Source organism: Ochotona princeps, chromosome 2 (genome assembly GCF_030435755.1).
Source record: "Ochotona princeps isolate mOchPri1 chromosome 2, mOchPri1.hap1, whole genome shotgun sequence".
Taxonomy (NCBI): Eukaryota; Metazoa; Chordata; class Mammalia; order Lagomorpha; family Ochotonidae; genus Ochotona; species Ochotona princeps.
Genome location: NC_080833.1, coordinates 94,736,481 through 94,760,820, shown reverse-complemented (window position 1 = coordinate 94,760,820; position 24,340 = coordinate 94,736,481). Strand labels below are relative to the sequence as shown.

General features: G+C 41.5%; 1 protein-coding gene across 1 annotated transcript in view; it reads right to left on the bottom strand.

Moving 5' to 3' along the window:
• The window catches only part of RAP1A (RAP1A, member of RAS oncogene family), a 97,058-nt gene that overhangs the window by 2,736 nt on the left and 69,982 nt on the right, over positions 1-24,340 (bottom strand). Inside the window, exons 2-7 of the mRNA XM_004581926.3 lie at positions 15,553-15,636; positions 12,855-12,923; positions 10,141-10,197; positions 8,165-8,305; positions 6,404-6,547; positions 509-624 (exon numbers count right to left, since the gene is read on the bottom strand). Of these exons, the coding sequence (XP_004581983.1) occupies positions 538-624; positions 6,404-6,547; positions 8,165-8,305; positions 10,141-10,197; positions 12,855-12,923; positions 15,553-15,609 (555 nt within the window). The 5' untranslated portion in view covers positions 15,610-15,636 and the 3' untranslated portion in view covers positions 509-537. The remainder of the gene's footprint in view (positions 1-508; positions 625-6,403; positions 6,548-8,164; positions 8,306-10,140; positions 10,198-12,854; positions 12,924-15,552; positions 15,637-24,340) is intronic.

Here is a 24,340-nt window from a genome sequence, read left to right as displayed (position 1 = left end):
AGTGTAAAAGAAAGAAGCCAGACACAAAATAATACATTACATGTAAAGTTCATAGGCAAGTTTAATCTGGTGTTAGAAATCAGGACAGGGGCTCATTTAAGGAGGAATAAGTACTATTTATATGGGTATATTCACCTTGAGACAACTAATCAAATGTGCAATTATGTCTTTGCTGTAAAAGAACAAATGCTTTACTTCAATTCAGCATAAACGTAGCAGTTACCTAGGTAAGCACTGGTTCACTCAAGTAATATTTTTGAGCAACCACTCTGCAGCAACACTGGGGACAAAATGATGAGCAAAACACACATGGTCCTTGTTCAGACAGACTTCAGAACCTACCTCATGAGGAGAAGGCAATGAGTGCTATCTCAACTAAGCACCACAAGCACAAGTTACAAAGCACAGAAATACCGCAACAGGTGAAACGGAAAGGGGCTAAGGTGAGGACCAATCCTAGCCCTCCTCCCGCAGACAGGGAGCATCCGCTCTGCGTCGAGCACCTTACCTGGCTCAGAGCTGCTGCAGATCATGGGTCTAGAGCAGCAGACATGATTTCTTTTTAGGCTTCTTCTTTTCCACTGGTGTTTTCCTATTTATCTGTCTGACCAGGTCATAAAATATCTAAGTAAAGATGAAACAAAAAACTACAGTCAGTCAACATTTCAGATCGAGTTTCAAAGAACAATTTTGGCTAAGAATTATTCTGATTTCTATTTTGCTGCTTTGTTTTAAAATCAACTTTCTTAAAAAGTCCCAGGAGACTCAATCAAGGGAAAGCAGGACTTACCTACTCATGAAGAAGGAAATACACTTTCTCTAACTCAATATTAAATCAAGAGAAAAAACAGTGAAAAGAGGGTAGTGAAAATTTTATACTTGTAGAAAGTTTAAGAATATAATCAAGAACTTCTGTATATTTTCTCCACATTGACAAATAACATTTTGCTTTTACTTCAGTTTCAGTCTCCCTCTCACACCCACACAACCCCTCATTTTCCAGATCATTTGAATGTAGTCTGCAAAGAAGTTATTAGTTGAGTGTATTTCCTAAGAACAAGGATGTTCTCTTACATAACTGTATTATAGTTATTAGATTCCAGGCACTTAAGCATTAATACATTATTTTTATTTCCTTTTTCAAAGTCTGTTTCTTTATTTTTATTTATTAATCTAATTTTATTTATTTAGAAGATTTGCTTTTTTTTAATTGGAAAGGTAGATTTACAGAGAAAAGGAGAGTCAGAAAGAAAGCTCTTTGTCTGTTGGTTCACTCCCAATCAACTGCAGTGGCCAAAACTGAGCTGATCCGAAGCCAGGAGGCTGGAGCCTTTTCCGGGTCTCTCACAAGGATGCAGAAGACAAGCACTTGGGCCATCTTGCACTGCTTTCCCAAGCACATTACCAGGGAGCAGGACAGGGAGAGGAGTAGCCGGGACTAGAAACAATGCCCACACGAGATGCCAGTTCCATAGGCCAAGGCTTAGCCTACTACACCATGGCACTTGCCCCAAGTTTCATGTCTGTAAACCGTCCCAGAAATATCTTTTACAGTAGTTTCTCCCCTTAGAAGCAGGATGCATACAGGATCACATACTGATGTTTATTTCCTATCATCTCTCATCTCTGTCCCTCAGGGCACTGTCATTTCTGGAAGACAAAGCCTAGTAATGTTACAGATTTCCCCTAAGCTTGCATGGGATTTCCTCGTGATTAGGTTCAGGTTGTATTTTTGGTGTATGGGACAAAAATGATGGTGTGATAGTGTGCCCCTCTCAAGGTGTCATGTGTAGACTGGGCCTATGATTTTTGCTTGCCCTATTTTAGTAATATTAATTTGGTTAAGGCTAAAAATAAGAAAAAGTCTTACTGATCACTGATACGAAGTAACAAAAATATTCTGCTAGTAAATCATTAGATGAAAAGTACTGAAGATAAAAATACATTCCTACTTATTTCACAAATGTAGATTATTTAAATTCTGGTACACTAACACAGTTTCACAGCTTTAGGTATGCTAATGTGTTTAAACATAAAACAGATCCTATATCCATTGAACTTGGCTTTTTGCTATGAAATGTGAACACTCATTTACTAGTGACTGTAATAAAAAGCAAGTATCACAAACACCCCTATTGCTACCTATCTGGAGTAAGCAATGTTTTTGCAGTGGCGGGTTTTAGAAACGTACTGGCTTTAAGGGGCACCATATGGACAACTTGCAAAATCTGAGCATACTCATACCACAAACAGATTTTGCCAATGCCAATTTCTCCAATTTAATAACTGTGTTGTAGTTATATAAGACAGGCTTTTAAAAAAAGAGATTTATTTATTTTTCTTGCAAAGTCAGATATACAGAGAGAAGGAGAGACAAAGATCTTCCGTCTGATGATTCACTCCCCGTGTGACCACAACAGCTGGAGCTGCACCGATCTGAAGCCAGGAGCCAGGAGCTCTTCTGAGTGCAGGGTCCCAATGCTTTGGGCTGTTCTCGACTGCCTTCCCAGACCACAAGCAGGGAGCTGGATGGGAAGTGGGGCCGCTGGGATTAGAACCGGCGACCATATGGGATCCCAGGGTGTTCAAGGCGAGGACTTTAGCCACTAGGCCACTGCGTCGGGCCCAAGACAGCCCTTTGATCTGAGGATTTACTTACTAAAATATTTAGGAGTAAAGGTGTATTTTTGGAAAAGTGGCAAAATTTTAATAAGTGTGCATCTGGATGAAAGGTAAACAGAAATTCTTAATTATTCTCTCTAAAGTACTCTTAATCTTGAGTCAAATTTTAAAATAAAATACCTTGAAATGTTAACAATTACCTATTAACCGTTTAAACTGTCCAAAGATTACAAAATAAATTATAAAGAGTGATTTATTTCAAAGCTATAAAACTGACATAATATATTCTTTCAGGTCCATCTTCTTCAAATCATTTAACTCCCAATTATCTTATTTGTAAGAAAAGTTTGAAAACATAAGATGCACAAACAAAATGGTAGTTGGTTTTTCAATTTCAAAGTCCAAGTTGTTTCACAACTCTTGATACCTTCATAAATTTACTGTGTATAAGCCAAAAATAGTTCTCATTGACTCACTAGGCTCAGTGCAGAAGTTATAATATGAAAAATAATCAAAAGGTAAACTAGAACAGTAAGTCAATTAAAAGCACATAGATTCTATTTCACTTTGTTCATGCTACTCAGTTTCTGGTTTCTGGAATATACTATAACAGAGAGAGAACTAATCTCTGTAGTATTATTCTACATGGTTTCTTTGGAAAACATTGCCTACATCATAGCAGCACATGGTTCAGTGATGAGGGGAAGTTGGAACTATAATAATTGGTTAGAAATGCCAAAAGTCCCCAGCTTAAGTTCTTCCTCATCTCTCTGAACTACAGAAAAATCTGAGGGGAACACAGAATACTTTTCTCAATCCCTATCCCATCCCTAAATTAAGGATGTCTTGATTCCAATTACTGTTCCAGCCTCAGCAAAGAACAACTGATTCCTGATGCAATTCTGGTATAAATGTTTGCTCTTTTTAAGAACACGGTACAAGTTCTATGGTCAACACATCTACGTGAGAGTCAGAGTGCTCTTTGGTAAAGCAGTGAGTCTTGCCTGTTTTCCAATCTGAGGCCAAGAATGGAACCCTGCGAAGGTATTATCCTCTAGCTTGAGCCATTTAAAAATCACAAACATTTACAAGGCACAAACTGTCTAAGGAACTGTTAACTCAAAGGAATTTGGTAGCTGGAATGTCAGGATAGTAGCAAGCAAGCTTCTCCAAATGTGGAATGCTGTGAGGTGAGGAACAGTTCCTCCAAGTTCCAAGAGCTGAGCCCTCATCCTACCTAGTCCCAGCCAATGTGGTGCTCAATGGGGTGGACAGCAGAAAGGGTGAGGACAGGGACAAGAAAGTTCCTGAAGCCAGTCATCCTGTATAGCGGCCCTCATACCACTATTCCAAGAGCCAAGCATCTTTCACCAGTCTTAATGAGTTATTTTAAAGTTACTTTTTAAAAAAGGAAAATGCTATATTAAAAACCAAAATCTTATTTGTAACCACATCTTTTGAGATAACTTCTAGAAAAGTAATTCTATAAGAGAGAAAATGGAAGCTGGAAGTCTAGCACATTCCCTGTGCTTGGCAGTGGCAGTCTTGTTCCCCTCCCCCATCAGATGTGACCCTCTTAAGGGCAGAAGCAGTGTTTGGGTGACTATTACCTGTTGCCTGGGTGGCTAACATAGTATCAGACATATTACAAGCACTTAGTAAATATTTCATTAATAAACAAAACATACTAATTTCTTACTTTTATGTAATATAAATAAATAGTCTGTAAAACAGACTTGTATGTAGCATATTTAATTTTTTTCTACTGGAAATTTAATTTGGCCATTTTAGAAATTAGATAATAGTGTATAAGTGTATCAGTTAAGGATACCTGCTTTTCTTACCTGTGCCCTAAATGATCTGAATTCTGACCCATTCTGATAATGCTACAAATGGCAAATACTAGGCAAGGGAATAAGAAAGAAAAGAGTTCCACTTGTTTTTTTCTTTTTTTAAGGATGAAAACTAACAAAGTTAAGGGGTTATCTCACATTTTTGCTTGGTTGAATTGGGCAGTTGGGAACTGCACTAATTTTTTGGGACCAGAAAACCCTTTATATGCCTGTTAAGCATTTCTGTCCATAGTTATGCTCCCCTTAACCTCCAGCCATGTACGAAAGGCACCACATGCACCAAAAGGTGAGGCAAGACTCAGGCAATCTGATTCCATGGAGGTGGCAATATCATTTTGTGTAGCAAAAATTAATTTGTAATAAAGTACTTTGCTTGTTTTCTTACTTGACTTTAGAACACATGCACATACATCTTGATAGGTAAGTAGGGAAATAGTGAGCACCTCCTTCTTGGGTTATCACTCCCACTGGAAATCACGAAAACCAGGACTGGGACAAGTATAGCTAGTCAGAACAGTACCCACCAGCATGTGTGTGGGCTGGACAGTGAAGCTGGTTGGGTTGAACTAGGCTTCAGTACCCACTGACATGTATGAGAGCTGAATGGGATGTGAGACAGACAGGACCAATCTGCAGTTCATACTGGCAAGCACGGAAACCAGGACAGGGGGCAGGCCTGATGGGAGTTACCAGTTGCTCCCACTAGGCTGCAGCTCCCACTGGTTTGTGTGAGGACCAAGTGTGTGGTGGGCAAGATCAGGCTGGGTTGCAACACCCATTGGTTTGTGTAGAAGACAGGGCTGGATGCAGAACTGATCCAGCAATTGCAACCACCAGCATATGCACAAGCTGAATGGGGCGATGGACTGTGCCAGACCCTGTACTGGCATGCACACACAAGAATAAAGTCTGAGACCACCTCAGATGAAGTTTCTTTGGGGACTGCTCCAACTGAATGGCTGATCTCAGAACCCCAATCATTAAGAGAAGTGCAGGTTCCATGGTCTGACCATGGAGTGCATGTGTCAAAGCTGAGCCTTCTCAGAGTCTCAGACGGAGCAGTGGTCAGCATATCCAGGTACACATCAAGGATATGGCAGTCCATTGCAACATGAAGAGGACTCGTGATACCACAACAGAGGATGGAGGACAGAACAAATTGATCAACTACCCCAGTCATGTGTTGGCAGTGAAAATCTGGGCAAACAGAGACTCTAAGGTATATTGTATCAGCCAGTGGATTCTGGAGAGATTTCATCGTGCTTGGAATGGTGAGACTGGCAGCAACTCAGAACTGCTGAACTATCAAAACTACTTGAGCAGTGCCCTTGGAGCATGCCTGGGACCCTGGGATGGATGAGAGGCTAGGTGGGGCTTCTCCCTTTACCCTAGATACAGAAATAAAAAAAAAAAAAATAAGAGAGAGAGAGAGAGAGAGAGAGAATGTGATAACAATGGTCTTACCCACTTTCCTGTAGCCCTTGACCCTTTGAGGCCTAATCAACTATGTAAAGATTGCAAAAAATAATTTAAAAACTAATTTGTAATAAACTGCTTGTTTTCTTGAGTTTAGAACACATGTATATATATCTTGATAGGTTAGTATTACAATACCAATGTGACAGTTTTCACACACTACTTTGTGACAAATCGTTTAGAGGCTTAGCAGGATTTTATTCATATTCTCTTACTTTTAACTTCTTTGACAATAGAATGGAAGTATCGTCATTAGTCACCAACATGAGCCTGTCCAAGCGAAAGAATAAGGTTTCCAGGAATCAGTGTCATATTAAAAGTGAAAAAATCAAGATTGCTTAGAAGAACAAAAGGTTTTCATTAAACACACACACACACACACCCTGAGGAATTAATTAAAAGCAAGGAAAATTAAAAGGCATTTCTTTGTGATACCCAGCTTCTCAGGTTACCTCATTAACGTTGATCTTTGATTTTGCTGAAGATTCTAAAAAGGCACAGTTACACCACTGTCTTGCTAAATTCTGTCCCTGTTCCTTGCCAACTACTCGTTCATCTTCCAGGTCACATTTATTGCCAACCAAAATCATTGGAACCTATAGGAAAGAGAAAACAGAAAATGAAAAACAAAATACTCAGCATTTACCCTCTTCTTCCAAATAAGTAACTATCTGCCACCAACTGAAATGTATTGCAATTCTCAGCTTCACCAAGTGCCTTTAAATAAGATATATACACATATGTTAGGGGAGGGAAAGAGAGTAGACACCAGGAAATACAGAAAGCATTCTGTTACAGTCATTTGTTAAATTATGTAGGGAATATACTCCCCAAATTTTCATGCTGTTTTTGAGAGATGAATTCCAAATAGAAAAATCTGAGCAAACAAAAAAACCCCCCCAAAAACGGGAAAACCTCTTGGAATACAGAGAATGTACTCACTGATACTGACTTAAGTGCTTCAACTCATTGACATATCATCAAAAGCTAAAGTGGTGACAAGACCAACACAGAAATGGGTCCTTCATCTATCTGCATTTGATGTCTAGATTCAAAGATTTGTCTAGTTGTGATGTTAAGAGTAGCAATAAAGCCAAAAAGCAGGTGTGATCTCCCTTTTCTACATCTCATGGATGTTCAGTTACATGGGGCTATGATTTTCTACTCTCCTTAAACCAGACAAGCAAGAAAATTTATTAACTTGCTTAAATAAAAAGTACCTGGAGAACAAAAGTCATTTGTTTGTAAGCTGCTGGCTCTTAATAATGTTCAATGCTCTTTGAACACTGTTTCTCTGATATAACTATTGGTTTCCAAAACCAAATTCTCACTTCTTGGAAGTGTTTGTAATAAAGAATGATTTATGAAAAAAATAAAGACTGCCTTATTTATTTGAAAGGCTGAGTTAGAAAGAGAAAGAGAGCTGTCAATCCTCCGTCTGCTGGCTCACTCCTCAGAGGGCTACAATTCCATCTGGGTCCCATGCTGGCGGCAGGGTCCAAGCACTTGGGTCATCCTCTGCTGCTTTCCCAGGCATGTCAGCAAGGAACAGTATGGGAAGTGGAGTAGCCAGGACTCAAACCAGCACTCATGTGGGATGCTGGAATCTCAGGCTGTGCTCTGTGAAGTATTGTTTCTTAATTGTTGTTTCTTAATTGTATGTTTTATCTGCACAGCACAATGAGCAGCTGATCATGTACTTCCTCATTCTACAAAAATTTTAGCATGCAATTTTGCGATTTCATTTTGAAAGGTGTGTGGTTTTTTTTGTTTGTTGGTTTGTTTCAGGGGCCCTTTGGCATATGGAAGATACCACTCAAATTCTCTAATGAGAAAACAAACTTTTTCTTAAAGATTTATTTCTTGGAAAGGCAGATACACAGAAAGAAGGAGAGAGACTGAGGAAGATCTTGTCTGCTGATTCACTTCTCAAGCGGCTGCAATGGCCAGAGCTGGGCCAATCCGAAGCCAGGAGCCAGAGGCCCCTTCTGGGTCTCCCATGTAGGTACAGGGTCTCAAGGCCTTGGGCTGTCTGCCACTGCTTTTCCAGGCCACATGCAGGGAGTTGGATGGGAAGCGGGGCCACCAGGACATGAACCGACACCTATATGCAAGGCGAGGACCCCAGCTACTAGGCTACCTTACCGAGCCCAACACAAACTTTTATTTGGCTGAAAACAGAAGTACTCTTCTTAGAGAAAAGAAATACTTACATCTTCTGTGTCTTTAACCCGTAAAATCTGTTCCCTCAGGTCTTGTAAGTCATTAAACGTGGACTGAGCTGTGATAGAATATACTAGTGCAAACCCCTGGCCATTCTTCATATACAAATCCCTCATTGCTGTAAATTGTTCCTGTAATAAAAAATAACGTAATTATGACAGTATAAAGCTCTTTACTATAACAGATTAATTACAAGTAAACTACATTTTAAAAAGATCACATGCTATAATAAAAAAACATGAGACATAAAGTATGTACTTTTTAGTTAACTTTGAGGTGAATGTTCCTGTTCCCTAGTAGGGTGACCATAAAAAATAACAACAAAACTACCGAATGAGAAGGAATTTCCACCTTAATCTGCTTTTCTGTGATTTAGAAGAACTGTGCACAATTATTATTTTTAAAATTTATACATATGTTAATATTGCTTGGGAATTTCATGAAATAACTACTGCTCTATCTCGTGGAGAACAGTCTAAAGCATAATTCCAGCCCTTAATTGTGACCTAATCATCCAGCACACGCTGTTCCACATACTGGCAGACTGATTCTCTTGATAAGAATGTGTTCATTGATTTTCCATTTTCAGACTTGTAGAAAATATGCAGAACAGTGCAATGACTACCTACAGCCTTTACTTAGACCCACTAACTGCTAACATGTGGTCCCCATGCTACAGTCACATCCAATTAGAGTTCTGTTCACCCCCTCTCACTTGGTGATTATCACTACTCTATAACTACAGATATTAACATAAAACAGAATCTTACAAAATGGATATTTTACACATGGTAGCAAAAGCGAGCAAATATGGTAAAATGCTTAAAATGTACAAAAGTATATCTTGGCTCTTTGTAACTATGTATTTTATATCTTCACATCTTTGGATGTATTGTACGTAAAAGACCTTAATACACAACGTTTCTTAAGAGTTTTGCTGCCTTTGCTTCCTGGACCCCTATCCACCTGTATTTTGTCTAGGACATCTGAAACAGTTCCAACTGTTCCAATTTGGCTGATGCATTTACTGTACATTTGGGGGAGTATGCTACACCATCACCTATTTTCCCTAGGTTCTGGTGCGCCAAAGGACTATGCTGAATTTTCCATACTACTGCCACAGCATTTTGTGAGAAAGATATTAAAACTGGGGGTTTCCTAGAATTTCCTTCTATAACCTGTGTATATTCCAGGAAGCACAATTACAGTAACTAATTAAATTGTGTCATCATCTAAATACTTAATTATATAATAAATCAAGTAAGATTCATCCATTCAATAAATACCCAAGGAGGACCTGTATGTGCCAGACCTTGCTGTAGCGCTAGGGAAGGGATGGTGAATATGCCCTGGAGGAGTATGTGGAGACAAAAATAAAGTATACAGTATGTGGGAAGTTTGTCAATACTGCAGGGAAAAACAAAGCACTGCAGGAGGGCAGGCAGCTTTGGGCAGGTGGGAACTTTGTTATAATTTACAAGACCCTCTGGGGGGAAGGTCTCCCAAGTAACAGCCCAGTAAGCTCGGTGGGTATGTGAAAGAAGAATCTTCTAGATGCAGGGCTCGGCCAACACAAAGGTCTGGAGGGGAAGCAGGTGGAGAGTATTTTACAAGCTGAGCTGGCAGGTGACAGCAGGAAGTGGGGCCAGAGAGGGAGGGGAGACAACTCAGACTCATAGACATGCCTATCTCAATAACATTCTGGACTTAAAAGAACTTAAAAAATTCTAAAGCACTTTACACACTCTTTACCTCAACAGAAAAAGCTAACACAGAGATTCTTTAGGTGAACTCAATGGTGTCAATTAAACACATCACAGCTGATTTCATACACAAAATTTAAGATGCCCTACATTCGTAAAACCTATTCCTAAACAGAATGATTATTTTTACTGAGCATTATTCAGCAATTCTGAAAATACCTGTTCATAAATTCAAATCTATCAAAGAAAGATAATATCCTTACTGTTCCTGCTGTGTCCAGGATTTCGAGCATACACTGCTGGCAATCTACTTCAACTTGCTGTGGGGTAGGAAAAAAAAACAAAACATGAAAGGAATATCAAAGCCTCGTCTTTGCCTCATGTACCTAATGATGGCAAAGTCCTTCTCCAAGACTTGCTGCACGGGCAGGGACTGAACAGGCTGCCACATCAAGAATGGGGCTCAACCACATTCTATTAGTATTTTAGAAGTCATGACGGTTACTGCTGAGTTTGGATATTTTCCAACCACTGTATTGTACTTGTTATTAAAAGCAAATGGCCATTCTGTGAAATTTAAGAAAAACTGCAACAATCAGATTTAGTTGTGAAGGGAAAAAAGTATAGGTACATAACTTCTTCAGAGAAAACAAAACAAGAAAATGTGTTACAGGTTCAAAAGGCACACAAGATGATTTTGAAACAAAAAATAACTGCCAATTTACCACATTCAACTTAAAATTTTACTAAAACATGTACAAGATTTAACTCTTTGGATAATTTGACTTTAAAAGGGAATAGAGGGGAGACGGCATGGTGGTGCAGTAGGCTAAGTCTCCCGCGTGGGGCCGACAGTCCATATGAGTGCTGGTTTGAGTCTCTGCTGCTCCACTTCCAATCCAGCTCCCTGCTTATGGTATAGGGAAGCAGCAGAGGATGGCTCAAGTCCTCAGGACTCTGTACCCACATGGGAGAACGAGAAGTCCCTGGCTCCCACCAGCTCAGCTTTGGCCATTGTGGTCATTTCGGTGGTGAACCAGCAAATAGAAGATGTCTCTCTTTGTCTCTCCCTCTCGCCCTGTAACTTGTTTTCCAATAAAAATAGATAAATCTTAAAAAGGGAACAGAGAAGTGTAAGCTCATCAACAGAGTCCAAACTTTTTTTTTTTAAGATAAAGGCACTTCGTAAAAAGGCAAAAAACTGTGTAAATGTCATGTTTTTCTTTCTTTCTTTTTTTTAATTTTTACTTGAAAGAGTTACAGAGGTGGGGGCAGAGACAGAGAGAGAGAGATTTTCTACCTGCTGGCTCACTTCCAAAATGGCCACCACAGCTAGAATTAGCCTGGTCCAAATTTGGGCATCAGGAACTACTTCTGGGTTCTCATGTAGGTGCAAGGGCCCAAGGACTTGTGCCATTCTCCACTTGGGTCAGAAGTGGAGTAGTCGGGACTAGAACTTGTGCCTATATGGGACGCCAGCACCACAAGTAGAGGATTAACCTACTATACCACTGACTCGGCTCCAAAGATTAAATTTTTAAAAAAGATTTATTTATTTTTATTGCGAAGTCAGATACACAGAGAAGAGGAGAGACAGAGAGAAAAATCTTCCGCCCGATGATTCACTCTCCAAGTGACTGCAATGGACAGAACTGAGTTGATCCGAAGCCAGGAGCCAGGAACTTCCTCCAGGTCTCCTGTGTTGGTGCAGGGCACCAAGGGTTTGGGCCATCCTCAACTGCTTTCCCAGGCCACGAGCAGGGAGCTGGATGGGAAGCGGAGCTGCTAGGATTACAACCAGCACCCATATGGGATCCTGGAGTGTTCAAGGCGAGGATGTTACCTGCTAGGCCACTGTGCCAGGCCCTAAAGGTTAAATTTTATGCACAGAATTCTACTTTCCTACTGTCTTATAAAAGAGAAGGCTGGCCTAAAAAAGGATCAATTTTCGACTGTGTGAAAACATTTACTAAAGAAGGAATTAAGAGAAGCTATGCCTTTAGTGTTTTAGGCAAAAATTTTGTTTTGTAGTTAAAGATTTAACTAGCAAATTATTTTGGGAAAGTTCCAGAAAAATGCAGGCCACAAACTATTACCCCACCACACATGCAACAAGTGTGCTTGTAACCTGAAAATCTGTAACCAGGGTGCTCAAAGAATAACAAATTAGCCCTGTACTTTCCCAGTGAAACACAATTCTGTTTCCAATTTGAAGACAGTGAAACTGCTGTCAATATTGCTGGATTAACTTAATTTAATAAAAGGAATAGCACTAATACAAACACATTCTAAAAACATTGAACAAAGCAATCCCTTCTTATTGTTGAAATGCAGGTTTTAATCTATTTATTTACTTTTTTTATACTCTTAGTCACCAGTCTTTCATTAACACTGTCTTTTCTCTGCTCACACAGTCAGGAAATAAAATTTAGGTTTTCCATAATCCTAGATTGTTTTACAGTAGAATATTATTTTGGGCAAGACCACTATTTCTTTCATTCAAAGAAAGCATTTTACAGTAGGCTTCAGATCCACAGCACTCCCGGGGGACGGTACAAACATGCCTTGTATGCTCCCTGCTTGCACACACCCATAGCTCCCCATTTAACAAGCTGCATGAATAGCACATCTGATACCACAATGCACACACATCCACACATTGTGGTGGCTTTCTTTTGATACTGTCTATTCTGTGGACTTTTAACAAAAACTTTCACTCAATTAACTTCACGTATAAAAGTGATTTTAACTTTTATTAACAACTAGTTAACAAATATCTACGTACTGATTATATGTAATTGGAAAATGGAACATGGAGTTACTTAAACACATTAACAACTATCTTGTCTAGGTGAAGCTTACAACAAAGAGAATAATTCTATCATTTCTCAAAACTTTAAAAAGCAACTACATGAAACGAGATTTAAAGTCACAAAAAAACTACTGTAAACATGCATATGTAAGTTTCACACTTTACCTTTCTATAGGAATCTTCTATCGTTGGGTCATATTTTTCAACAAAAATTCCCTGAACAAATTGAACTGTCTGAGGGGAAAAAAAAGAGAGAAGAGTTAAGGACTTAACAGTAAGACTCCACTTACTATAAAACAGATGGCAATGTTAAAAACCCATCAACACTACTGCTGATAATACACTGTTAAAAATTAAATCAAGCTTCAAATACTAGATTCTAAATTTCAAAAATTAGATTCTAATTTATTTAAAAATGAAAAACTACCAGTATTTAAATTCATGTTACTGATTTATGTATTGATAGTAACTTTTATCCTGTGTGCTCAAAAGACAGAGACAAAAGTTCTAAATTTTAAAAAGTCTAACTGGGAGGGGTAAAGTGGGAGAGAAAAGGGAATTTAAATTTATTTAAAGCCTATTACATTCTAGGGACTGCCATGGCCACTTTTCATTTAAAATCACATTCAAATTTGACATGTAGAAATAGAATACTGCTCTTAATCTTTGTGCCTAATTTAAATTAACCTTTATCAAATGCATGTACTCAAAGAAACAAAAGTATATACAAGGGCCCGGCACGATAGCCTAGTGGTTAAATCCTCGCCTTGCATCTGCCATAGCCTACATGGGGGCCGGTTCATGTCCTGGCTCCTCCACTTCCCATCCAGCTCCCTGCTTGTGGCCTGGGAAAGCAGTTGAGGACGGCTCAAGGCCTTGGGACCCTATATCCATGAGGGAGACCCGGAAGAAGCTCGTGGCTCCTGGCTTTGGATCAGAGCAGCTCTAGCCGATTTAGCCACTTGGGGAGTGAACCAGCAGAGAGAAGATCTTTCTGTCTCTCTTCAAAAGCATATACAAGATTCAGGACCACTCAGGCCTCCAGGCAGTCACTGGGGGTCTTGGGATGTATCCCCTAAAGATACGAGGGAACAACTGTTCTGTTATCTCCAAGGTTCATCACTCAGTAAGTGAAGTCACTAGATGATTGTGAGCTACTTCCTGAACAGCTTTAAAACAAAGTCTGGTACAATAATGACTAAAAGAAAATGTGAGAATTAAATGAGTTAAATTACTCAGAGGAACATTTTATACACTATTTGAGGTTGAGCTAAACAGACTAATTAGAATGTAGTAAACTCCAAACTTCTTAGTACAGCATAACTTAAATACGGAAAATTAGTTTCTTAGTGGCTTCCTTATATGCTATAGGTTCTCAAAATACAGTTCAGGCAGAGGATCCCTGATATAGCGATTTTCCTAATAATACTAAATGTATTCTCACTAAGTTGGAGTTTTCTTCTTTTTTTTTTTTTTTTTTAAGATTTATTCATTTTATTACAGCCAGATATACAGAGAGGAGGAGAGACAGAGAGGAAGATCTTCCATCCGATGTTTCACTCCCCAAGTGAGCCGCAACGGGCCGATGCGCGCCAATCCGATGCCAGGAACCAGGAACCTCTTCCAGGTCTCCCACAAGGGTGCAGTGTCCCAAAGCTTTGGGCCGTCCTCAACTGCTTTCCCAGGCCACAAGCAGGGAGCTGGATGGGAAGTGGAGCTGCCAGGATTAGAACCGGCGCCCATATGGGATCCCGGGGCTTTCAAGGCGAGGACTTTAGCCGCTAGGCCACGCCGCCGGGCCCTAAGTTGGAGTTTTCTAACGGGCCAGAACATGGTGCTAACCCGTAAGATTGAATGCAGAAGCAACAGAACCCAAGTGCCTTCCGGAAGTCATCCATTAACAAGACTTCAAAAATGCACAATCTCATGATTGTTTTGTTTCTTACTGAAATAAGAAGTTACTAAATGTTTCATTACTCCTCTGAATTCCAGAAGGTGAAATTTCACTTTCAAAGTGGATGCCCCCTTCCTTCTCCTACATCATGGTAAACTTTGATACCAAATTATTGCCTTCAACATACAAACACGCTCCAATGCCTTCAATCTCCAAATAAAATCAAAATCTTCAACTTTATGGATCCCTGTAGCATCTGCCCCCTTTTCTCTGTCCACTCCTACAATCAAATGTCTTCAACTGCCTATTAGAGATTGCAATTGTTGAGCTGTCATTTACTCTTCAACCCCCTCCAGTTGGTTAGGAAGCTGCTACTCTTATCCCATCACCCCTCTCCACAGTTCCTGGTCATCGCTATTCTGAGCTGTCATGCAGACACATCTTTCTGATTCAAGTACAGGACATGCTCCAGTCTTCCCTGCTGGATCTTGTAATCCTCCTCTACAGGTTGGGAGGTAATGAGAGTTCAGTCTTGAGTTCTTCTCCCTCTTGATTTTCCCTAGACAATCTCACTCTTTCCCATCGATTTAAAAAGCTATCCTATTTATTTTTGTTAAAGATCTATTTATTAATTTTATTTGAAAGACCTCAGACTAGTGAGGAAAACAGACCGAGAGCGATCTCCTTCACCCACTGCTTCACTCTCCCAAAAGCCCCTGTGGCTGGGACTGAGCCAGGCTGAAGCCAGGAGCCAGGAGCTAGGAGCTTCATCTGGGTCTCCCAAATGGGTGTAGGGGTTCAATGACTTGGGTCATCTCCCACTCTTTCCTGGGGTTATTGAAGGACTCCCTGTTCTTTGTGGACAATACAAGGTACACTGAAAAGAACGCTACCTTTTCTCTTTAATAACTGGAAATCTGAAAGCAAGTAAATGTTATTATACAAATTACAATTAGTTAGCTAACTTACCAGAGCAGATTTTCCCACGCCTCCTGAACCAAGGACCACTAGCTTGTACTCACGCATGGTGTGGTCTGTTTAAATACTGACAATCTGAGAAATAAAAAATAAAAAGCAAAGATTAACAAACATATGATAAAACGGCCTAGGAATATATGATTATTATGTCAAGTATTGCATTTTTGTTTTCTGCATTTTTTCTTCTTGCCTTTTTTTTGTTGTTGTTGTTGTTGTTTTTCTTTTGTTTTGTTTTTCAAGACTTATTTTTTTCCCCATTGGAAAGGCGGAGAGTTACAGAGACAGAAGGAGACAGAGAAAAAGATCTTCCATCTGCTGGTTCACTCCCCAAATGTCTGCAATTGCTGGAGCTGGGCTGATTTGCAGCCCAGGAGCCTGAAGCTTCTTTCGGGTCTCCATGCAAGTGCAGCGTCTCAGGGCTTTGGGCCATTTTCAACTGCTTTCCCAGGCCACAGCAGAGAACTGGATGGGAAGTGTAGTAAACGAAAAATGAACCAGTGCCTGTATGGGACGCCGGTACTTACAGTCAGAAGATTAGCTAACTGAGTCATTGTGCCAGCCCTATATAGGACTATTCTTTCTAAAGATCTATTTACTTCTCTATTTTGAAAGTCAAGGAGACAGCCAGGTAGGCGTGTAGAGATTGGGAGACGGGATGGGAGGAGATTCACTCCTCAGATGGTCACAATGGCCACAGCTGTAACAGGTCTCCCACATGGGTGGCAGGAGCCCAAACACTTGGGGTCCATTTTCTGCTGCATTCCCGGGCCATTAGCAGGGAGCTGGACTGGAAGCAGAGCAGCCAGGACACAAATCTGCACCCATATGGGGTGCCAGTGTTGTAGGCAGCAGCTTTACCAGCTACATCACAGTGCCAATCCATTTAGAGGACTACTGATGTACATTTTATTTTACTTAAGACCAAGTTTGACTAGGCATCAGTCATAAACCTGCTCAGGTTATTTCTAAATGTTTGAAGAGAAAACATGATGAATATAACCAATAGCTGTCTCATAACTATAATCATGAACCCAATACTTTGTAAAGCTGTAATTCAAGTAGCAGGCATTTAAAAAATGTTCACTTATGGGTTTAACACTATTTGCATGATATTTTACTGTCAAAAATATCACACCATAATTCTATACTATTTTGTGTATTATTGTATTATAGCTAAACTATATAAACTGTCACTTGAAAATGACCAGGATTCAGGGGTTGGCACTGTGATGCAGTCGGTTAAGCCACTGCCTGCAATACCAGCATCCCACATGGGTGCTGGGTCATGATCCTCTTCTGCTCCAGCTCCCTGCTAATGCACCACTGGATTGGCACAAACACCCAGGTTCCTTCCATGCATGGGGGACATGGAGCTTCCTGCTTCATCTTCACCCACAGGATGAAGCTCCTGGATCCTGACTTTGGCCTGACTCAGCCCTGGCTTTGTGGTCATCTGGGCAGTGAACCAAAGGAAAGAAGATTCTCTCTCTCTCTCTCTCTCTCTTTCACTTCCTTCTGATTTCCTTCCTTTCCCCTTCTCCCTCTCTCTCTGCCTTTCAAACAAATACATCATTAAAAAGAAAATTATTAGGATAAAATAGATTACCACATAAAAGCGTCAAACTCTATAGGTAGCATTAAGAATACAGACTGTATGAAACAAATTGCCAGAAAAATAAACAGGACACAAACTTAATTTCCATGGTTATCTTAACAGGCTAATAATGAAACCCATGAAATAAACTCAAATGGCTTAGTCAACTAGTTATGGATTTTCTATCCTATAATAAAGAGCTAGAATGCCCCCAAAAAACTCTGAAACAACTATTTTCAGATATGGAACAATAAGTATGTTTCTGAAACTTGGGAAAGAAATGAAGTGAGACCCAAATATCCTTGAATTTCTGCCTTGCGGCACTTTTAAGACCTTGGTGCAGCGAAAAAGAACTCCAGCAGACCTTGGATGGATACCAGATAAGAAAGAGTGATGCACGTAAAATTCTAGAAACATGTGCACAGATCCACTTGAGTTTGTGGCCAAGCACTAAACCAATACGCTTGTTAAAATGCTGCAAGGTAAATAATAGATGGGTATCTGTAAGTTCCCAGAGTTCACATGATAATGGGAAAGATGATTTTGACTACAAAAGATTTTTTCATTGAAGAATTAGGAGCTGACTGAAACTTTAGAAAATTCATGCCTTAGTAGTCGTAGAGCTAAATAAGCCTTAAAGTAAAATGATATTCTAGCTGCTATTTTCCAATAAAGTTTAAAAACAAACCTCAAAAGGTGTGAGTTGATCCATATGCAATGTAATAAACTACAGAATAAACCCCAAAGTTCTTTAAAAGCAGCAGAACACAAATTTCATCACTCAACAATACAAAATTAACTATGTTTAGCATCCAAACAACAACAACAAATACTGGGACTGGTGCTGTGGTGTAGTGGGTAATATTGCCACCTAAGTTGTCGATATCCCATATGGGTGCTGGTTCCAGTCCCAGTTGTCCCACTTCCAGTTCAGCTTCCTTTCTAATGTGCCTGGGAAAGCAGTGGAAGGCTTTGGGTCCCTGCAACAATGGGGAAGACCTGGAAGGAGATTCTGGCTTTGAATTGGTCCACTAGTTCCCAACTGCTGTGGCCATTTGGGGAGTAAATGAGTTGATGGAAGAGATATCTGTCTGTCTCTGTCTCCCACTTTGTCACTCATTCAAATAAATAAATAATTAAAGAAAAACAACAACAGAAAATATGACCTGAAATCAGAGTGTAATTAATTAATTAAAAGTCTTAAAATTAAGAGAACTATAATAAGGAAAGAATGGTAGACAAAAGAAAAAGAACATCTGGTATTAAAACATAATACCTGGTATTAAACATAATACCATAACATAACCCTAATATCACAGGGTTAACAATGTATTTAATATTGCAGAAAGGAAACCCAAAAGCTGAAGACAGAGCAATAAGAAGTACTCAACAGCAGGCTGGTAATGTGGTACAGTCAGCTAAGCCGCCATCTCCAATGCAGGCATCCTAAAGTGCCCCTGGACTTTGATCCAGCTCCTTGCTAATGTGTCTGGGAAGCAGCAGAGGATGACCAAAGACTTGGGCCCTGTCTCTCACATCGGAGATCCAGATGGAGTTCTGGCCCCACAGCCTGGCACAGCCCTGTTGTGGCCACTTGGGGAGAGACTCAGGAGATGTAAAATCTCTTTCCTGGGCTTTGCATGGTAAACTAGTGTTTAAAGTCCTCACCTTTCATGCAATGCGATCCCATATGGGTGCCGGTTCTAATCCCGGCAGCTCCATTTCCCATCCAGCTCCCTGCTTGTGGTCTGGGAAAGCAGCTGAGGACTGCCCAAAGCCTTGGGACCCTGCACCCGCATGGGAGACCCAGAAGCTACTGGCTTTTGATCAGTGCAGCTCCAGCTGTTGTGGCCACTTTGGGAGTGAACCATCGGTCGGAAGATCTTTCTCTGCTTCTCCTCTCTCTGTAAATTGGCCTTTCCAATAAAAATAAATCTCAAAAAAAAAAAAGTTTCTTTCCTGGTCTCTTTCTCTGTAATTCTGCCTTTTGAATAAATAAAAAATAATACTTAAACAAAAAGTACTCAAGCAAATACTGGAAAAGATGATAATAATGAGAACAAGAGAGAAAAGAAAAGAGGAGGGGATGAGGGAGAAAAAAAAGAGAACAGAACCACTGGACGATAATTACACCATCAAATAGCCTAGCAAATGTATAACTGGAATGGGGAAGGAGATTACTGGAAAATTTTTCCACAGCTAATAAAATTTTTAAGGACACAAATTCAGGAAATTTATATATATATAAACACAAAGACAATCACAGGCAGGCACAATAAATCAAATTCCTGAAAAGCTTGTCAAAAAGTGAACATCTTACAAGAAACCAAGAGTAAAAGTTTAGATGAGAATGAAGTTAAGAGCAGTTCTGAGTGTCAAAGAGAAAGGTAAAGTGGGCTTCATAGTGCAGAAAGTTAAGTCATCTCTTGGGATGCCCACACCCATTACCAGAGTGCCTGTACTGAGTCCTGCCTCCTTTTTCCAGTCTAGCTCTCTGCTAATACACATCTGAGGAGGCTCAAGCATGTGGGTCCCTGTTACCCACACAGGAGACCAGGGTGGAGTTCTGACCCAACTTTGGTTGTGGTGGATATTGGGAGATTGAATCTGCAGAGAGATCTCTTTCTCTCAGTCCCTCCCCCAATGCTTTACCATTCAAATAACAGAAAAATGAAAAGATACAAAACTACTGCCAATTCTTGCAGAGTTAAGAAACTACAGTGTTTTTACTTAATCAGTTACACAAAACTCTCAGAAGGTAAGGTAGACTCAGACTTCCTGATCACGCTATAGCATTCTCTGCCCCAGGGAGAAGGAGACTGGAAAGAACAAAGAGCAGTCTGTGGCAGGATAGGGCAGCTGACTGAAGGGCCTGGGCAATGTATCTTCTGGAGAATCCAGTCAAACTTCAAGGACAGAGCCGGCCTAGAATCAACTTTTTTTTTTAATTAGTTCTTAGGCTTTTTTGCTCAGTCACTGGGAAAGTCTGAAACAATGAAATGCGAATGTATCTCTTTGACCTTAAGAACGTGCCTCAGGGGTGAGTGCTGGCACAGCAGTTCAGATGCCACCTGGGACGCTGCATCCTACACACGAATGCTGGGTTCAAGTACACTGCTTTTGATCCAACTTCCTGCTTGAAGCACAGTGGGAGGCAGCAGATAGCCGCTCACCCACGTGGGTCTCCAACCATCAAGTGGGTCACTAGGGTTGAGTTCTGAGCTCCTTGCTCTGGTCTGGTCTAGCCACAGTTTTGTGTGTTTTTGGAGACTGAACCAGAGGATGGAAGATATTTGTCTTTCTGCCTTTCAAATAGTTTTTCAGAATCAAAGCCTTGGGGACAAGGCACTATGGCAAAACAGGTAAAGCTGTTGCCTATATCACTGGCATTCAGATGGGCACAGGTTCAAGTCCCAACTCTAATCCAGTTAATACACTTGGAAAAGTAATGGAAGAGGTCCAAGTGCTTAGGCCCCTGCACCCAGGCTGGACAAATGTAAGAAACACCTGGCTCCTGGCTTCAGACTGGCCATGTGAGGAATGAATCAACATATGGAAGAGCTCTCTGTCTCTTCTTCTCTTTAAGTCTGTCTTTCAAATAAAAAGTAAATCTTTAAAGAAAGTTAGAAATCAAAGCCTTGTAAGCAGGTGAGCTAGATATGCTAATTTGTCTTGAGTTAGCCATTGCAACATGTATACATATCAAAATACCACACTGTACTTCATAAATATATACAATCATGTCAATAAAAAAAGCCAAAATAAAAAGAAAAATATAAAGACTTTTCAGAAGCTATGTAAGACAGAAGAAAATGGCACATCTTTAAGTGACTTAAAAGAAAAAGTCAACACAGAATGCTAAAAACATTGCATATATCATCCAGAAATGAAAGCAAAATACTTTTTGAGACTACCCCACAACCTCCCCAAAAAGGCTGAAGGGAAAGAAATTCACTAGCATAACCTTAAATGGTGAGTGAGAATAAACCTAAAAGGCATTTTTAACCACTTCAAGTGAAATTAATTTACAACACATGTAGAAGTAAAACACATTACAATAACACAAGAGAGAGAAGTTAAATATGTTGCTGGAGGTTCTTGTACTATTATCTGAAATAACATTACTTAAAAGCAGATGATCAAGCTAAATATACATTGGAAAATCCCATGGCAATCAATAAAACAGATAAGAGTAAATAAACCGATAGATGGGGCAAAATAAAACACTCAAGAAAATTCAAATTATCCAAAAGAAAGTACAATAGATGCAAGCAAATAAACAACAAAAATTGGACAAATACAAAACAAATATAAGGATGTTAAAAGACACCACATCATAACATTAAATGCAAATTACATAAACATTACAATTCAAAAGCAAGAAAACAAAGCAAGATCTAACTATATGTTGAGACAACAAACTTTAAAGATCCAGCAAAAGTAAGAAAAATATCTACTGGCAACAAAATGGGTCAAAGAAAAAAATTTTTTTGTCTAGTAAATGTTGGGGACCCTAACTTAAGAATCCCTATAACTACTCTGAGCAAATAAGAGTTTAGGTTATTCGGTGGGTCTCAGGACGGGGCATCTCATGCCTGGATCCTAGACGCCAGCCACCATGTGCATGTGGTGAGCCGTCCCTGCCTGGACTCTGGGGGCTGCTCTCTTCGGGGTGAGTACACCGAGGGGGAGATCTCCATGACTGGGCAGGTCCGGGGCCCATCTGCCACCCTCATTGGGCGGTGAATGGGATTGGGGAGAGGCGCAACCTTGGGCCTGGGAGTTTAAACTTCCTGCAGCCTCCTGGCTGCTGGTGGGTCTCAGGATGGGGAGTCTCATGCCTGGATCCCAGCCGCCAGCCGCCACATGCACGTGGTAAGCTGTCCCCGGGTGACCATTGTGCCATTTGGTGCCAGCCTCTGCCTGCTGGCTGCCCAGCTGGGCAGCTCTGGGGTTTTGGTTCCTTGAATTGCTGCTTAGGTATCTCCAAGTTGAACCCACTGAGCTTCTAGGACGTGAATCTATTGTAAAGATTCCCAATGACAATAACTCTTCCTTTGAAAAACTTGTAATCACTGAACAATGCTGACCACCAAATACCAGTCCATGCAGAAGCTATGGCTCGGAGATTGTCCAGAAGAATCATATCCTGTTACCTGACATGATGATGGATCAGGAGAAGGGTACATTAAGCAGGGCCATTATATTAACTAGCACTTGAGAACCATATCCGGGGGTAGATTCTGTGAGGGATGTGTGGGCCAAACCCCGTGGAAATTCTAGCCCCACTGGTTAGCTCGAGGGTTGGGGTGGTGATGGACTAAGCTAGGCGTGACCAAGGAGCCTGCCATCAATCACAGGTAAAGGAACCCGCAACAGTCTGGACTGGTCAAGGCAGCAGCACCCGAATGTGCATTCTGAATAGTGTGGGGAGCGGGTTGCTGAAGAAAGCCCTGCGGTGGCAGCTGCAGCCAATAACCCAGGACTGGCAGCTGCTCTGCAAAGTGGAGAGACCAGAGCTGGTCTTGCCAGCAGGTGAGGCAGATTTGCCTCCTCTCCAGGGCCTGGCCAATCAGGTAGCACCCAGTGGACCCACGGGAAAAAAGGATATATAAGCAGCCTGCTTTAGGAGAGCTACAGCAGAGAGCTACAGGGAGCTACAGAGGACGGACGGATGGACGGGACAGACGACGACGACGACGACGAAGAAAGACTGATTGGAAGTAAAGTGGCTCTTGAAACACAGCATGGAGTGTCGGGTGATTTCTTCCGCGGGTACGGGAGACCCCGGGGGACCCCGACAAATAGGGGTAGGCCGGGCTGCAACGTTCACCAGCTCATACAAGGCCAAATGGAAGGCCAGACTTCGCCGGAACCTGGCCTAAACCCAATGGCATGTATGAGAACTGGGTCTGGGAGTGGATTAAGTAGAGGAACTTGGGAAACTCCCTTGGCGAGTCATAGCTCCTGCTGGTGAACATGTGGTCCAGACCTGGGGATCAGACAAGCTGGGCAAAGTAGCTCCAACAGCTGGGTAATGTGTCATTTGGTAATGGAACAGGGTGGACCAGGCAGGACTGAGCAAACCTTAGCCCACAAGCGAAACTAGAGACCAGGATGGAGCACAGGTCATGCTGAGCTAGGCTCTTGCACCTACTGGTCTGCATGAGTCAAGTACGCTAAGCCACAGTGTCTAAGGCAGAGGTCGGGACAGGTGAGGCGCTGAGCCAAGCTGAGTCAGAGCAACCACTGGCATGCGTGTGCTCCATGGCTGGGAACAGGCCCAGTTGGGGAGCTAAGGGGACAACCTAACTGAGTTGAGGTTCCCACCAAGGGGTGCATGGCCTGGAATGGGGCTGCGTTCTGATTAGGAAACGGCTGTAGTCTCCCTTGGCACAAGTGTGGACTGGGATTGGATGCACTGAGCCGGGTCAGACTTCAACACCCTCTGGTGTCCTGGAGGACCAGGGTAGATGTGGGATGGACTAGGCAAGGTCTCAACCCCTACTGAGCCATGTGTGAGCCGTATGTGGGTATGGACGAGCCATGGCTGGGCTGAAACATCCAACAGCAAGGACCAGTTAGGGCTAAAAGCCAGTCGAGAAAAGCCACTGTTCCTGCTAGGACAGGAGGTGAACTGAGTACGGCTGGCTCATGGACCCCCTGGTTTGCGCAAAATCTGGCATTGGGAGAGGTTCTGATGGAGGAGCCTGAGCAACTCCTCTGGCAGGACACAGTCCCTGCAGGTAAACGCAAGAAGCATGATAGGAAACAGCCCAGAATAGGGCATGGAAAGTTTCCCACTGGCATACATTTGGCATGGGTCGGGGGTAGACCAGGCTGAATCAGTTCATGTCATCCACTGGCAAATCCGAAAACCAGAACAGAGTGTGGGTCGAGTCAGGTTTGGTCACAACAAAACCCAGTGCACAATATGGAATGCCAAAGTGAGGTTGCCTCTACTGGATGTGACCGCAGCACCCAACCAGCACACGTGAGATCCAGGAAGGGAGGGGGCAGAGCCGGCAGGGGGATTAAGGGGCTGGTCCCCTCGCCGGACAGCTACTCCCACTGGAGAGCGTGGGCTGGGTTGGGGACAGATCAGACTGGGCAGGGCTACAACACCTGTGCGCCACATGTGGACTAGATCAGGGAAAAGCCAGGCTGGGCTGATTATTCCTACTG